We start from the raw sequence: 16,266 nt of genomic DNA, 5'->3' as shown, positions 1-16,266 counted from the left end.
CTCTTGTAATCAACACCACACCAACATCACTTAGGGACCTGGTACTTACTATAACAACATAGGCATTTCTAAAGAGCTTTAGTATCCTCTGCTAAGAGGTAGGATATAAATATAAGCCACACAATATGATAACAACATAGGTGTTACCTTTGTGTGTGCAGTGAATTTGAGACTAAATTAAGCAGGCATCATGTGTCTGATGTACACAAAGCTATGAAGAAAGACATCTCAAGAAATAAAGTGTCAAAACCAATCAGCAGATAGTTTCTCTCAGACTAACAGAATAACGTATCCTTTCAAATTTCTTATTGTACAGAGTACAGTGGTGTACTTGTAAAAGAGTGATCAACACAGAAACTCAGTACCAGACTGTTGCAAGGGCAGGACCTAGAAAACAATTGGGTAGCTTATACTCGTGATCTTTTAGAATTAGATCAAATTTCAGATCAAATTTCATTCAAAATCAGGTCAGCCATTTCTTCCTTTTTCTTACATTAATACCACTCTATGTCTTCAAGACTGAGAAAAATTATGGAGGGATGTAGTCCCATCTTTTTATTTATTTTTTTCTGTCCTATTGCTATTCAAGTTTGACTGGAGGCCTAGAGCTGCATTTATTACACAAATATTTTATGACCTAATACTTCATGTTCTTCCCCATCTGACACAAATTATTAGAAACAATAATTTTTTTCTATGTTGCAATTCTTTCTCAGATACACATTTCCGCACATTTTGGATGGACTGGGAGAAGAACTTAAAAGTTAGGCAGACTTCTCTTCAGGCAGCTCTTTATTTTTTTTGCCATTTTTTGTAGAGCTCTGCATTCTTCCTGACTCTTAGGCCACAGAGCTAGGGACTGTTTTCTGGCAATATTCCTTTTTGTAACATCTGCAGTAGTAACACCATTTTCCTACAGAAATTCAACAATCCCCTGCTGGCACATCCTAGAATTGTGTCACCCCCATTAACCACTCATGTAAAAGGACTTCATCTGCAATTGCTTTTGCGCTATGACTGCCTCCTACAAATATTTCTCTGATTCAGCACTTGCTAGGAACATGCTCGCACCAAGTTCTTCTACCCAACTCCTTGAACTTATGAATAGACAATCGTTAGCATTACTGAAATGTATTCTGTTTTGTTTGTAAGAAAAGGAAAAGCCCTGAGTTGTTTTCCTTAAGGCAACTTGCTTAAGGCAACATGCAAGGGATCAGCAATGTGTTCATATCTTTGTAAAAAGCCTCTAATCACCAGGCTGAAGAGTTATTCTGATCGGTTTCATTTCTAACTCAATGGATGTTGTCTCATAAAATAGCAAGTGCCAAATTAAGAGCTCATTGTTAGCCTCCTTCCTCCTCAGTCACATACCCTCACGGAGCAGGTTTTGAGGCCTGTTTGCCTGCTAAGCTGATTGAATTCACTGAAGTCTTGCAAAACTTATGTCCCTTTTCTAGCAAGCTGAGTCCACTCATTTTACAATTAAATAAGCACCAGATATATTATTAAGTCAGAGGTGTAACATACTACAGAGAACTGGGAAGAAGGCCAGGGGAAGGACAGAGGATAAAGGAGGGAGAAAGGAAGGCCAGTGTTTTCAGCATGGATGAGCAACAAATTTGGCTCAGCTGTTTTGTCAAGTCAGACATGACTAATTTTAATTCCTTTAAAAAATAAAAATAATAAAACAAGACAGAGATACCGTACCATTTCCATGCATAATGCCTACATTCAGGAAATACAAGAGATTCACCTCCTCTTTAAGTTTGGGCCCCCTATGCTGTATGAACGCATTTAGCCTTAAGCTATAGTAAAATGAAAAGACAACAAATATTACAGAGAGTGCAATAATTTCCATGGCATCATCATGACAAGCCTAATTCTGTTTTGACAGACATGAGTGACAGATCTGCCACTGGTGCCAAGGATTAAACAGAATGATGATTCAGATGAATCAAATTGTTTATAAATACCAAAGATAACAGTTACCTTTTGAATTTTCACAAGAAATGAATGTGCTATTTCTCATGAAGTTTTAGATTTGGTCATTAAAGCTGGATCCATGTCATTCAATTCAAAGGAACGACACCCAGAATGAAAAATCACTTGTCCAAACTGAGCTGATATCTAACACACGTCATTCATGTGGGCTCTTGATATATGCCAAAGAGAACAGGCTCTTTGAGGATATAATTCATCACCTTAAGGTAGATACCTTAAAAAATTTGAACAGATCATACTAGAAACAGTTATTTCCTTCCAGTGACTATAAAGACAATGTAGATGACTAGTTCAGATGTTAAAATCTACAGTGGAGGTTAATCACATCTTCACTGACTTAAATGGAGTCTAGAGCTTGAATGGACTAGAGCTTAACAAACGCCAACAAACAACTTGAGGCCAAGGGATGCAAGCACTTAATCTTATAAATGGGAGTTTGAAAATTATAGCCTAAATAACTAAGATTCTTGATTGGGCAGGCATCTTTGCAGGAAACACTGACATTCAGAAGCTGCTGCATACTGAGGTAAAAGAAAAATATGACAAGGAAAAAAAAATCCTGCTGAAATTTTACCTTTCAAAGCGACTAAAATCAGAAGACTATGTAAGTGCTCTGAGTAATCAAAGTACAGAGAATAATGAATAGGGGGGAGTTTCAGGCAAGCTAGTACTCTGAAGCTGAACTTCAGAGACAGATCGCCTACTTAAGATTTTAACACACAGCATGTTCCAATGACTTTCTGACACTTCATCTATCTTACTGTATGAACTGCTTCCAGCAGCAGATCTATCCTTCTAAAACTCCCACTTCTGCCTCTACTTGTCTTTCACTTCCCTCCCCATCTGAGGCATTCAAAACTCTCAAGAATATTTCAGGAGACAAAGGCCACCTGAGTAACTGAAAGACATTCTGGCTATCTGCATTTTAATATCAAAATACAGCATTATTGTGGATCAATGAATATCTGACCAGATTATTTTTTATTTTATTTTTTATCTTAACTCCACTTTGCATATGAGAAACTTTTCTGGTGGTATCATGAAAAAATATATATATTTTTTATTTGTTGAATATAATGCATTATTACCACAAATCCTCATATAAACTGCTTTTAAGAACAATAAAACGGCATTAGTAAAGAGAAAAATGTGAACAGGAAATTAGATGATAATCATAATCAACAATTTCTTGGAACATGGAGGTTTCCTTACATAATATGTACTCCAAGTAAACAATAACATTTTTTGTTTTGCTAGGGTGGAGGGTGGTCATATTTTGGGATCCCAGGAGTTGGACTCAGTGATCCTTGTGATATATCCTACAGATTTTATCATAGCCTCTGTCTCTTAGTAGATTTCAGTATATAGCATGGCTTCCAATGTTAAAGGCTGTTTCTGGGAATAATGAGCTATTCCCCCCAAAAACTGACAAAATGTTTCCTTAAAAAACAGTAAAAAAAAAAAAAAAAAAAAAAAAGTCATGCTTATGACTAGGATTTTCCATTGCACTTATTTCTATTATCTGAACTACAGATAGATTCTTCTGTTATAATCTGCATCCACAGAAGCTGGAACAGACCATCATAAATTTAAGCTTAACTGAAAAAACAGATAATTCAAGAAATTCAGAGTGTCCTCTGGCTTCTGCTGGCAAAGAAGAGATTTAATGACTACATTTCCACTGAACTGTCTCAACTTTTTCACTCGAATTTTCCTGGACAGATAGCAAAGATGAGCTGAGAACAGCAGTTTTAAAGTCATAAAACGTTACTTGTAAAGTGAATACTTGTACAATGCTTCTGTTCAATCAAACAGTTCATCTCACAGCAAAATACACTGTATTTGAACACAAATTTCTTCTTACAAAATTAGGATAGAATCCAGAAATATTTCATTTTTCCTAACTAGCACACAAATAGTACTGTGCCATGATTCTGTTTTCTCAAATTGTTCCCACATTTCTGACACTGTAGTAGTTACTGCTAGAACATTTTTTGTTATGCATTTTTTCAGACATGCTTAAGCAATGGGTTAAAAAGTGGGGGAATATTTCTGAACAACAGGGATATGATTAATTGAACAAATGGTACGAATTATGTTATGTCTGTCTTTAATCTAACCTAAAACACATGAGACACTTGTATACAGCAAAATCCTTAATACCCGCATCAGCCAAGAGAATTTGGATATATCTGAAGAATGATGTTTTCCTTTTTGTAGACAAAATGAATATGCTTGTTTAGGCTACAAAGGTGAGAAAGAATGGAAAGAGGAAAGAGGAGATACATTCCTGGTGCCTGAGGAAAGAAACTCTGGCATAGCGCTGTGCTGTATAACCTGGGAAATTTTGAGTTTTGCTTCATATAACTAGGAATATACTTAATATGTTAGAAATCTATGACTGTTCAATTCATGTTTCTTAGCCTATACTGAAATGTCTCCAGTATAAGAAAAAAGACAAAATCCAAACATTCTTAATACATTATCATTATAATAACATGGATAATGAGACATTCTAAACAAGATTAAACCCTCAGTGCTATGTACAATTATATAGTCAAGATAGCATCTTATCCAGAGATCTTACTGCCTAATAGAAGAGTATGAGAAAAGTAAGATTAAAGACCAGATTTGTTTCAGGAAGTAGCATGAAGAACTAGCTTGTGTCACTAGTGCATGAGGAAGTGCTGCAAAGTGAAGCCTGAACAAGGTATTTTTGCATAGCCCCAAGTCATAGTGCCCTAGTCATAATCACAGAATTGAAGGGGTTGGAAGGGACCTCAAAAGATCATCAGGTCCAACCAACCCACCCCCCCCCCCCCCCCCCCCCCGCCAAAGCAGGTTGCTGCCCAGGTAGGGGTCCAGATGGGCCTTAAATATCTCCAGAGAAGGAGACTCCACAACCTCCCTGGGCAGCATATTCAAGTGCTCCATCACCCTCACCGTGAAGAAGTTCTTTCGCATGTTGGTGTGGAACCTTCCTATACACTATCTTGTGACCATTACTCCTTGCCCCGTCCCTGCAAACCACTGAAAAGATGTTGGCCAAATCCCTGTCTCCCACACCTCAGGTATTTATACATATTGATGAGATCCACTCTCAGTCTTCTTTTCTCCAGGCTGAACAGACCCAGGTCTCTCAGCCTTTCCTCATCAGGAAGATGCTCCAGGCCCCGTATCATCTTTTTGGCCCTCCTCTGGACTCTTTCCAGGAGATTCCTGTCTCCCTTTTTGTACTGGGGAGCCCAGAACTAATACCACTCTTGAAACTAAATGCAGTTTAGGAAATAACCCAAGTTGTGAACAGTTAGACAATAGGGAAACACCACATGTACTTGTCCAACTCTTACTTTTCTCAGTGCAGACTAAGTAATGGGCTAGATGGAATTAATTCTTAAATTCAAAATAATACACAAAAACAATACAGGTTAATGCCATTTGAAGTGATCTGCTGGTTTCCCTGCAGACAGTGGAGATAATGCAGGTTGACTGATAAAGATGCCCTCAGTGCTCTTCCAGAACACAAGATAGTGATCCTGTGAAGTGTTGAATCTGGAAATGAGAACACTTGTGCAATACATCCCACTCCATATTTGTGAAGGACACTAGAACAGCTAGTTGTGTAAACCAAACTATAAATGTAATTTAAGATTTGCAGAGCAGAGGCAAAAGATGAGTTTTCATACTTTAAATAAATTTGATCAAATAAATATTGTCCTTTGCTTTGGAGCTACATTCTCTCATTAGTTAGCTCCTGATTCTTTTATTGTGATAAGCGTTTATGAAATTCTTAGCAAAAATTTCCTTAGAACAGGCCTGCCACAATGCTGTCACTAGCTGTAAGAGCTCTAAGCATAGCAAGAGCAATGCAAAAAAGCTACAGATCTCAAAATGGACTTAGCAATCCTGCCCAAGTGCCCATCTCATACCCTCCTGCCTGCTCTTACTATCACCGCTGCCCTTTGGTCAGGAAGAGGCAGGGACCCTGAATGATCCAAGGAGCCTGTAATGAGTGAAGATGTAAGGGTGTAAGTTACCCTTTATAGTAAGGACTTTGGGAACTCAAGCAATGTCAAGATTACATTTGGACATTGATTACATCTAGATATTGATGCCATGCCCTACAGCTACAGAGACAATTTAAAGAAATATAAGTAGCAGGCCATTGCACAGTAACCATTCATTTCACCAAAAAAGATTTTTTCTATTTAAATAACACAAATGAACTGACACGTGCAGAGGAACTGAAGTTAAATTAGAGGGAAATAATATGTTGCTTAAAACAAAATTAATATATTTCTGAAACTTCTAGTGAAACTTGAACTGTTAATTGTCACCAAACAAAGTTTTATTTATCCTCTAACATTTTTAGAAGCCAGAATATTTTAAGTGACAGAAGTAAATTTTGTCACTTAAAAGTAAAAAAAAAGATTCACAGTAAAATATTGTATCATTATTGAAATAATACATGTTTACAACGCACCTGACTACTAATAGCTATGCATGCTGCTGAAGATAATTATATTAAAATACATCCAAGAATATTTAAATAATTCATTTCAATACCTTAAATAATAGGAAACATTCTCTTAGTGTAAAATGATGAAAGGTTTCTTGAATATAACTATTCAGTGTTGTGTTTTTTCATATCTGCATTCCATACAGAAACAACGAAAGCAGAATGATTTTTTTTGCCTCAAAAATCACCGACTCTATTCTACCTTCTAGAATAATTCTTTCAGATAAATCTTCCTCTAACTCAGTCATAATTGTGTAAACACCACTCAACAATATTTTACTTAAATTTATATGCAGCCACATAAAATTCACTATACATTGGACTAGACTGCTACAACAATTCCATTTGAGCTGCAGCATATATTTAATATACAGACAGCTTTGTCCCATTCCCTAAGAATAAAAGGGGTTGTAAGTTCACCTGATTTCTAATCAAAGTTTTTAAAAAACAGTATTTCTTCTCCTTTCAAAATGTTCTTACCTCTTCCTTTGTCTTTTTTGATATGACTCTTAGCCAGTCTCCGATCATGCTGAGGACAGCTGCAAAGTAAGCAAGCCCAACAAGGATCCAGAACCACACCACTGGCTTATAAAAATCTAGGTACTCAATATCTGATCCCCCTGAAAAACAATGAAGTTAAGAATAAAGCACACTTAATTGTTATAGGTGCAAAACTATTTTAAAATTAATTCTTTTTCTAAAAATAAAAAATAAAAAGAGAGATCAGCAGTAGTATGCGAATGTACACAATAGTTCCTAATCTTTCACAATATTTAAAATGAACACTGACAAACTGATTCAGCTTTTGAGATACCATCACTTAAGGTGGAGGATGCTTAAGGTCATTGAGGACAGCTTGAATGAAAGGATTTCCCACCTGCTGCAAATAGACATGCAGTACAAAATTAAGCTTTGTTCTGGAGTATGTTCTTATGCTGAGAAATCTGGCTTTGCAAAGACTTAGAAGCACATCTCAATTACATGAATCCTTTAACCCTAGTAGAGAAGAATAATATCTGCATTACCAAATGTCCCTGTTGGGCACTCAAACATTGCCATCTCCTTTTTACTGAAGAGGAAACCAGGCTACAGGGACTTGAGTGAGCTGATCATACTCAAAAAAAAAAAAAAAAGTAAGAGGATAAAATATCTGGCAGCTGGAGGCAACTTTTTTTTTTTTTTTTTGAATCCCGCTGCCATAAGAACCAGACACTTTCTTCTTTCCAAGTGTTGAAGTAAAAAAGGATAAATTTCAGAGACATCTGTAATGGAACTTTTAGGTCCAATACAACTATAAAGAACAGATGCTTTATTCTACCCTCCACTCTCCCCCAAAATAAAAATAAAAAAATAAAATGAAGTTATGTTTATCCAGAGTTCTCAGACAACACAAAGTAACTCACATTTCACATATTGCAGTACAATAACACAAGTTTTAAACTTGCAGATCAGCTATACTATGACAAATAAAATACTCTTCATCTGAGTTGCTGAAAACAGAAATTTGCATGTCTGCTTACTGAAACAGCCAAAAGAAAATGCTCTTTACACCCCTTCATGAAGAGCAGTGTTCTTCCTAGCTCTTGTTATCTAATCACCACACAGATTACATGCAAACAAAGAATTTTACTGACAAGTATCTTAGTGTGGGATTCCTCATAGATGGAAATTTTTTCTCATGTCAATAAACCCTTTCATAAATAAAATTTGTTGAGCTGTAGTGGTTTATTCAACTGCCTAAGAGATGAAATCCATACTGCAAAAATGAATACTTCTACACTTGTACAGTCACAAATACAGTACAAGACAGGGCTTTATCAGAATGGAACAGAAGACAGCCATTCACTCAAAAGGCTGAGTTTGTCACACCCCAAGATAAGCAAAATATCAGAGAAATAAATATGTTAACATCCACCTTGCGTCAATGCAGTAAAACAGGATTTACAGATGACTTGTCCTGCTGTCATTCAAAAAAGTTGTTGATTACCACCGTGTCTTAGCTCTATCAGGAGTAAGCATTGAACCACACTCCTTGGTTCACATTCTTCGTATGTTCATACAATGTACAAAGACATACAATGTAAGGTATCCACTCGCCAGATTTCTAATTTCCAGGGTGTGAAGTTTGTAAGTGGGAACTGGAACCCAAATATATCCGTCTGCAGGCAGCACTTCCTTCATCATGTATATGTAGTTTGTTTACAGCAAGGTTAATTACCAGATCAGGTCTTCAATTAAGAGTTTTCTCTGCTGTCTGACCAGGAGATGGCTCCATCTAGCCATGCCCAAAGGAGTTCAGCTTTCCCAAAGTTTGCAAGGGACCCTCTAGAAAGGTTAGACAGCTGAAGTCTTCATCAGCTCTTGAATCTATGAATTTCAGGGACTCCTGGTGAGGTCTCAATTTAATGGAAGACCAGGGAGAAAGATATACCTAAGGATATTCATCCTGAAATAAGTATTGTCTTCTGTAACTATTGGAGGAATTCAGCAGAAATGTTCAAGTGTCATAGAGTAACACAATATCATAGGTAGGAAAACAAAATCAAAATCAACTGTACTGAGTTCAAAGTAAATGAAATTCATTAACTACTGAATTGCAATATACAGAAATGTGTACAAATATATTTGTGTATGTATATGTACACGTAAATATATTTGTACTGAAGTGTGAGATAATTAGTCTAATGAATTTACCAGTAACACTGTAAAAAGCATATCAACATGATAGATTTGCATGAATTTTTCATAGCACCACTTTTAGTAATGCTATCATCTGTCTTTTGCAAAGCAGATTTTACATAACGCCTTAGGAAGCAAAATGCTGAGAAGCAAGTTGAATTTCAATGTTTGGCAAAACTTGTTTTGTGGGCCAGGGGACAAAACTTTTGTCTGACTTTGTTTGGACTTTACCAGAAATAGCTTTAAACAAACAAAAGATATATATCTACCTTCCCAGAGATTTGGTCAACTGGTGTGCACCAGCTCTAACTAGAATTTTCACTGCCTTTATCTTTACAAAGAGCAGCCTCAGTTTATTGCTGAGATGTTTTGTGGTACAGATTTGATTCCAAACTCCCTAGAAATCAACAAAAAATCAAAGAGCTTTCTCGTTTATCTTCATCACAGATTTATCTTTCATCACAGATTGCTGCTACCACCATTGTTACATCTGCCAAACAACTTTTAAATGATTTAGGATTTTTCATGGAAGACAGATTTTTCTTTTTTATGGCCCAAGCACCTTTCCTTTCTGAGGTAAGAAGTTCTATGTTTTAGTGAAGGATGGCATTCAAGAAGATTTCAGACATACATGTACATTAGGACAGATTCTGTTTATAGGGTACATGATTGGGCTTAAATTTATGCATATGTATATATATATATTTACATAAAACAATTACATAATTTAAGTAAAAAGTATTCTCTATCTATCATTGCCACTCTTTTCTCTATCCTTTCATAGCTGACACAAACACAGAATTCTAGATTTAGAGACTTTAGAATAATTATCTCTAAAGTATCTTTTTGTTCACATTTTTGCTTCAAAACTATAAGAATATAAGGAATGAAGTATCTTAATTGAGTATCTTAATTCCATGTTAGCATAAACTTCTGTGTTATTCCAAAACTAGCCCTTCAGACTAGGAATGGACTTTATTATTTTTTTAACAGTACACATTCTGAGCATAAAAAAAGTGATTAAATTTAAGCACAACTTAAATCAAAGTTTGACAAGTAGCCATCCCTCAATCAGTAGCTTGTCCATCAGTCATGACAAACCTGGCACCATGGGCAACTGGCATAATCCAGAAACTTCATTTGTCCCATTCCAAAGAAACATGGAGGTTTGGCCCTGTACCTTGAAAGGAATTACCTCGAAGAACTGCAAAAAGGGACAGAGTAAGGCTAGCTTATGCAGAGACCTGAAGAAGCGGCATGCTGGGGACAAGACAACATTTGCACCATCTGCAAGAAAGAATATAACGTTGGCTATACAAGTTACTTGATACCACTCAGTGGAAAATGGAGAGCTACTTCAGAATACAGGGCACAGCTATAAAACACCCTTTCCACACTGTCCTGTACAGAAATTGAGTGAAACACTGCACGTTGACTTAAGCTTAAAACAGCCTACATGGTTCACACTATATAGCCCTTATAGCAGATGTGAACTCCTGAGGTGACAAAGAGCACTTCTGAATGCCAAAAAAGACAATGCCAGCAGGAGAGAGCACAGATCAATAGGACTGCTATGACCGGAAGGTAAGGTGTTTCAGTTCAGTGACGTTAAATGAGACTAAAATTCTGAAAGTGTTCTACAAATTAGTTGTCCCTCCAAGTAATTCAGAGCAGACCCATATATATATATATATATTAAAATGGCAATAAACCTAATTCAATTACAGCCCAAAACAGTAAAGAAGCGATAAGCTAAAATCACAGATCAACAAAAAAAAATAAAAAGAATGCCTTAGAAAACATTTTAAAATTGAAGACTCACAAAACTCTGTGATTATTTAAATTGGACTGATTGCAGCATAACCTTATTCATTATGCTAGTGAAACAGACTACTGATGTGCTATTAATATTTCTGACCCTCACATAATTCTGTCAAGTTTGGGCATCTGATCTACTTTATATTTGATAGCTGCTAGACTATCTCCTCCAGAAATATTTAAGGATTTATCTGCACATATGACCAATGCATTGTCATGTTACATATATTTTGACCTCATTGCTAACATTGGTAGACAACATTATCTTTCATTATACTAAAAAATGACATGAGAAGTCCTCTTACTTTCCTCTTTTTGAATATTTATAATAATAGCTTGATTATTTTTTTTTCCTGTAGTATTATTCATTGTCTCCCCTGAAAACAAGATAAGCTATGTTTGAATCAGTTTGGCATGATTTTCAAGAGACAGTTTCTTACTTGCTTTGTGTGTATTTGCGTGTGTGAAAAGCTACAATGGTAGACTTTCTTCAGTTATTAAAAAAAAAAAAAAAAAAAACTCTTAAAGAAAGAATAAAAATACATTAAAAATTCAATCTCCCCATCAAAAAAAAAAAAAAATCAACCCCACCTCCCACCCCCACTTAAAAAGAAAAAAAATCTTTTTTTGTTGGTATTTTTTTTTTTTTGGAATACTATCCATGTATTTTCTTGAACATGCAGTACAAAAACTGTTCACCTTTTATCTCCTTGCACACACCCTTAATGATCAGCCTTTTACATCTACCTTAGGACTTCTCTTGCTAGTTGAAACTGAAGCTAAAATTTCCATAGGGTCCAAATGGCAACTTAGATTCTCAGTACAAAAGAGGATGTTTTGGCCTTGTGGCTCCTGGGAACTGAATGCTTGTTCTCCAGTAAAAATGAGAAGACACTTGTAGAAAGAATCTGGAGAACTGTACAAGAATTTATATTGTAAGAGCCAGCCCTACAACCTTTAATACCATTACAATCCATAATCCCATGTTCTCCTGTTGGTTCCCTTCTGGTACAGCTATTTGGAAACACTCTCCTTTACTTCTTAAAAAGTTCTCCAAGGCTTCTCTCTGGCTTTCAAATCCAGTGGTGCCAGGCAGCAGCCAATTCCATGTTAGTGAAAAGAGAAATACTGTGAGAAATATTTCTCTTAACCCATTATCACAGCCATGACATTACTATCCAGGACTTTCAGACTTGTTTTTTCCTCTGGGATGACAGTTCCCAGAAAGATAAGATAATTACCAGAATATTTGGAAATTCTCAAATAGGAATTTTGTTTTGTTTGAGGGGACTTTATGAAACAAAAAATATAATAATACATAATTATCATACATAATTATGAAATATCCCATGGAGCTCCTATCTGCTACAAGAATTGCCTTTGTTGTTGTTGTTCTAGAAGTACACTCCATTATAATTGCAAACTGAAATGACACTCTGCTTTAGTTTTGACTATTCTTCTGAGTGGTAGAAGGCAATTTACACTCCAAATATTATTTAAGGAACATGCCTTCCCAGACAAAAAAAAATCAAAAAAAAAAAAAGGACTAAGTTAATGTCAATGTTTTTTGTTTTTTGTTTTTTTTTTTTTCCCCTCTTCAAGTGGCTGCTCACCTAAGCACTTATAAGTGGACTGCAGTAGCTTTCTGCCTGATGCACGACTCACTGTGACAAACCAAAACCAAGAAATGTCATGCTCTAGATCCACAACGATGTCAGATGCTTCTGCCAGATGAAATACTTGTGTTCCATCATGACAACCTCACCTACAGCCATTTACACTAACACATGCCTTATCCCTACTTGCTTCATCTTATTTTCTGGCACTCAGCTTTTCTAAACTTTTGTGTTAGAGTGTTCTAGTTAAGGTCTACAACAAAACACCAATGGTATTTAATGCCTACAAGGTGGTTATGGCTTACCTAAAAACAAACAAACAAACAAACAAACAAACAAAACACCACAATGAAACAAAGAAATCATAAAGACAGCTTACTAATTTGGTAGCTTGCAAAATATTCTGCACGTTTTCTCAAAATTAATAAGAAAACATTTGTCTTAAGGGCTAGGTTATCAGCTTGATTTAAAACTTGCAGTGTGAATTTTCCTTTTAAAATAGTTTAGTATGATGGAATTTATTCCTTATATCTAATCTAAATCTACCCTCTTTTACGTTAAAAGTATTAGCCTTTGTCCTATCACTACATATTCCCTCATAAAGAGGCTCCCTATCTTTTCCACAGACCCCCTTTAGGTACTGGAAGACCACCGTAAGGTTTCTATGGAGCCTATTCTTCTGTAGACTATCAAAACCAACTATCTCAGCCTGTCATAGGAGAGGTGCTCCAGCCCTCTGATCTTCCTCATGACCCTTCTCTGGACTCACTCCAGCAGGCCCCTATCCTTCTTATGCTGGGGGCCCCAGAGCTGAATGCTCTACTCCAGGTGAGGAGTAGAGGGGGAGAATCACTTCCCCTGACCTGCTGGCCATGCTTCTTTTGATGCACCCCAAGATATGGCTGGCTTTCTGCAAGTGCACATTGCCAGCTCATGTTGAGTTTTTCATCCACCACCACCTCCTTGCGTTTGCTCTCAACCCACTCATCTCCCAGCCTGTATTCATGCTTGGGGTCACCCTGATCCATGTGCAGGACCTTGTACTCAGCCTTGTTGAACTTCATGAGGTTTGCACAGGCTCATCTCTCAAGCCTGTCAAGGTACTTCTGGATGGCATCCCTTCTCTCCTGCATGTCAACTGCAGGAGTCAGTCATCTAGTCATCTGCTGTCAACTGAGTATGTTAGTCCACACAAAGATGATAACAATGAAGCTTATTGTTTTTTTTGTCAGAGATGAAGTTGACAATCTAGTGGCCACATTAACCTCACGGTGATGATGGAGATGGTCTAAACCTCTTTGCTTAAGCCTTCACTGCAAGTATGAGTCCAATTCCTACACACTGAAACTCTAAGGCAATAACATATTACAGAATGAATGAGTGTCTTGCATATTGCTCTAAAAGTAAATAGAAAATATTCACAGCATTTCAATATCACCGTTAAAGCAGAACTTAAAAATATGCAAAAAGACCATAAAAGGCCACAAGGTATAGATCAACATAATTCAAGAACATTCTGTAGAAAGGGAACGTGTTTCCTGGTAAAATTAAAACCCAGACATCATGTAGGAACAAATTACAATATCAAGTGGTCTACAAATAGAAAATCTGCAGAAATTTTATAATGAGAGTAATGATGAATGTACTCGGTGTTCCAGTTAGAGTAAAGTGGGCCATTTCACATGGTTTCTTACAGTAAATATAACCAGGCATTTATACATTATTATTTTTATTCCCTGCCACACACGTACACCAAAGGAAAGAAAGTCTAAAGCACCCGTACTCTTAGCTTTGAAATAGCATAAATTTTTGATTTGGTGCTAGTCAGAATCTGTTCAGAACCACAAATTCTTGAAGACAAAATCAAAATAAGAACAATCTGGCTGAGGAAAGCAAGTCTCGGACTCATAGCATGAAGCTGAATTTGTAATCCTAACCACACCAGCTCACTGGCTCAACACACCTTCTCAATACAGACAGCACATACTTTGTCCTACTCTGAGATCTTACACCTTTTCAAGAAATAAAAAATGGTGTAGATAATAAAAAAGCTTATTTTTGTTTCTCAAATTGAACTTGTCTAATTTATTTTTAACTAATCCAGTCTAGATTAATAGAACCAGGTGTTGGTCATGTCATCTATACGCTGTGCTACAACTTCTTATACTGTAAAACACACATGGGCAAATGCATACAGAGCAAACAAAGTAGAGAAAGATAAAACAGAAACATAATTTCAACAGCAGAAGAATAAATCTGGAACAACACTTTGAAAGCAAAATGTGCACACAAAAACTAAGTTTCATATATAACTGAGCAAAATGAGACGCTAAAGGACTCCTGCTAAAGTAAAAATACTTAGCAGACTAAAATACTGTAATTATTCTGGTACTTCTCTCAATCTGTAAAGCCAAAAAATATCTAAAATCAGGTAAAACATCTTTTTAACAGTACAACAGAGAAAAAAAGGAGTATATGTAGTCAGAGGGAGACTGTTTCATCATCCCACCTCCTGTAGTCAGTGTAGTGGCTGTAGTCAGCCACATGATCCAAGGTGGCAGTCTCTCAGGGCTTGACACAAGAACGATGAAGGATAAAACTGGGAGAGAATGGTAAAACCACCCCTGCCATCATTGTGTCAGTGTTCCCCTGCTCCCCCCAAAAGACATAAAAATGCAAAACATACATCGCTGTGCAAAATTTCATGAGATAAAGAGCAATGAGAAAAATCTTACCTGCAACATAGTCACCAAATCCAATGGTAGTTAAAGTGATAACCACAAAGTAAATTGCATCTAGCGTGCTCCAGCCTTCTATATGCTTGAATATAACTGCAGGAAGAGCAACAAACAGCACGCAGCCAAACAGTATGAATATTATTGTTGAAATTATGCGAATCTTTGTCTGACTCACATTCCATTTCTATGGAAGAAAGGGAAGGGGAAAGAGAGGAAACCCATTGTTAATAAAACTGTGCCGCTATATATAAGCACCTATCACCTACAATAAGCACCTCATTGCTCAAGAGGACATTCTAGTTCTCAAACAGAAAAATCAAAGCATTGTTTTATTGTGAAAGTGTTTTCAAAGCAAATATGACTATCCTAGGAAACATTTGGTGGCAGGAAATGCAAAGTAGTGCTGGACTCTTCTTTGTGGTCAGATGGGTGGATGGCTTGTGCAACATTCATTAATATTAACAGCTGATCATGATACAGTTTGAGTGAGGACAAAATTTGAGTAAGCTTCAAGCAGTGCTCGCACCTGGTATCTCTCTGCTTTTTTTGCATCCACGAATAACTAAATAAAAATGGTGTATTTTTATCATATATCTCTCTCTTTAATGAAAGAGATAACTAAGCAAAACCATAGAAAACAGAGTTGAAATAGAAATAGACATGAAGAGATCTTCTCTTCCAAACCTTACTCAAAACTAAAAATGACCACACCTAAGCCACGGCATACAAGACATGTGAGGCAATGCAATCAAGGTTAACTTATTTTCAGTAGAAAGTTTTCCCAATGCTTACCCTGCATCTCACTTGCTTCTGTTTAAGTCTACTACTTATGGTCTCATCCAGGGCAGACCAACTGCTACTTCACTCTTTCCAGCAAGCTTTTACAGTGTCTTCT

The 16,266-nt window shown here is 36.5% G+C and overlaps 1 protein-coding gene across 4 annotated transcripts in view; it reads right to left on the bottom strand.

The window, feature by feature from the left end:
• The window catches only part of KCNK2 (potassium two pore domain channel subfamily K member 2), a 131,326-nt gene that overhangs the window by 10,091 nt on the left and 104,969 nt on the right, over positions 1-16,266 (bottom strand). For all 4 annotated transcript variants that reach the window (XM_084512778.1, XM_084512781.1, XM_084512780.1 and 1 more), the window contains 2 exons: positions 15,369-15,555; positions 7,001-7,140 (listed from right to left, as the gene is read on the bottom strand). In XM_084512778.1, coding sequence (XP_084368904.1) covers positions 7,001-7,140; positions 15,369-15,555 — 327 coding nt within the window. The remainder of the gene's footprint in view (positions 1-7,000; positions 7,141-15,368; positions 15,556-16,266) is intronic.

The sequence above is a fragment of the Aythya ferina genome, assembly GCF_964211825.1.
Source record: "Aythya ferina genome assembly, chromosome: 3".
NCBI lineage: Eukaryota > Metazoa > Chordata > Aves > Anseriformes > Anatidae > Aythya > Aythya ferina.
The sequence above is the reverse complement of the archived record's forward strand: the minus strand, read 5'-3'. Positions and strand labels throughout refer to the sequence as shown.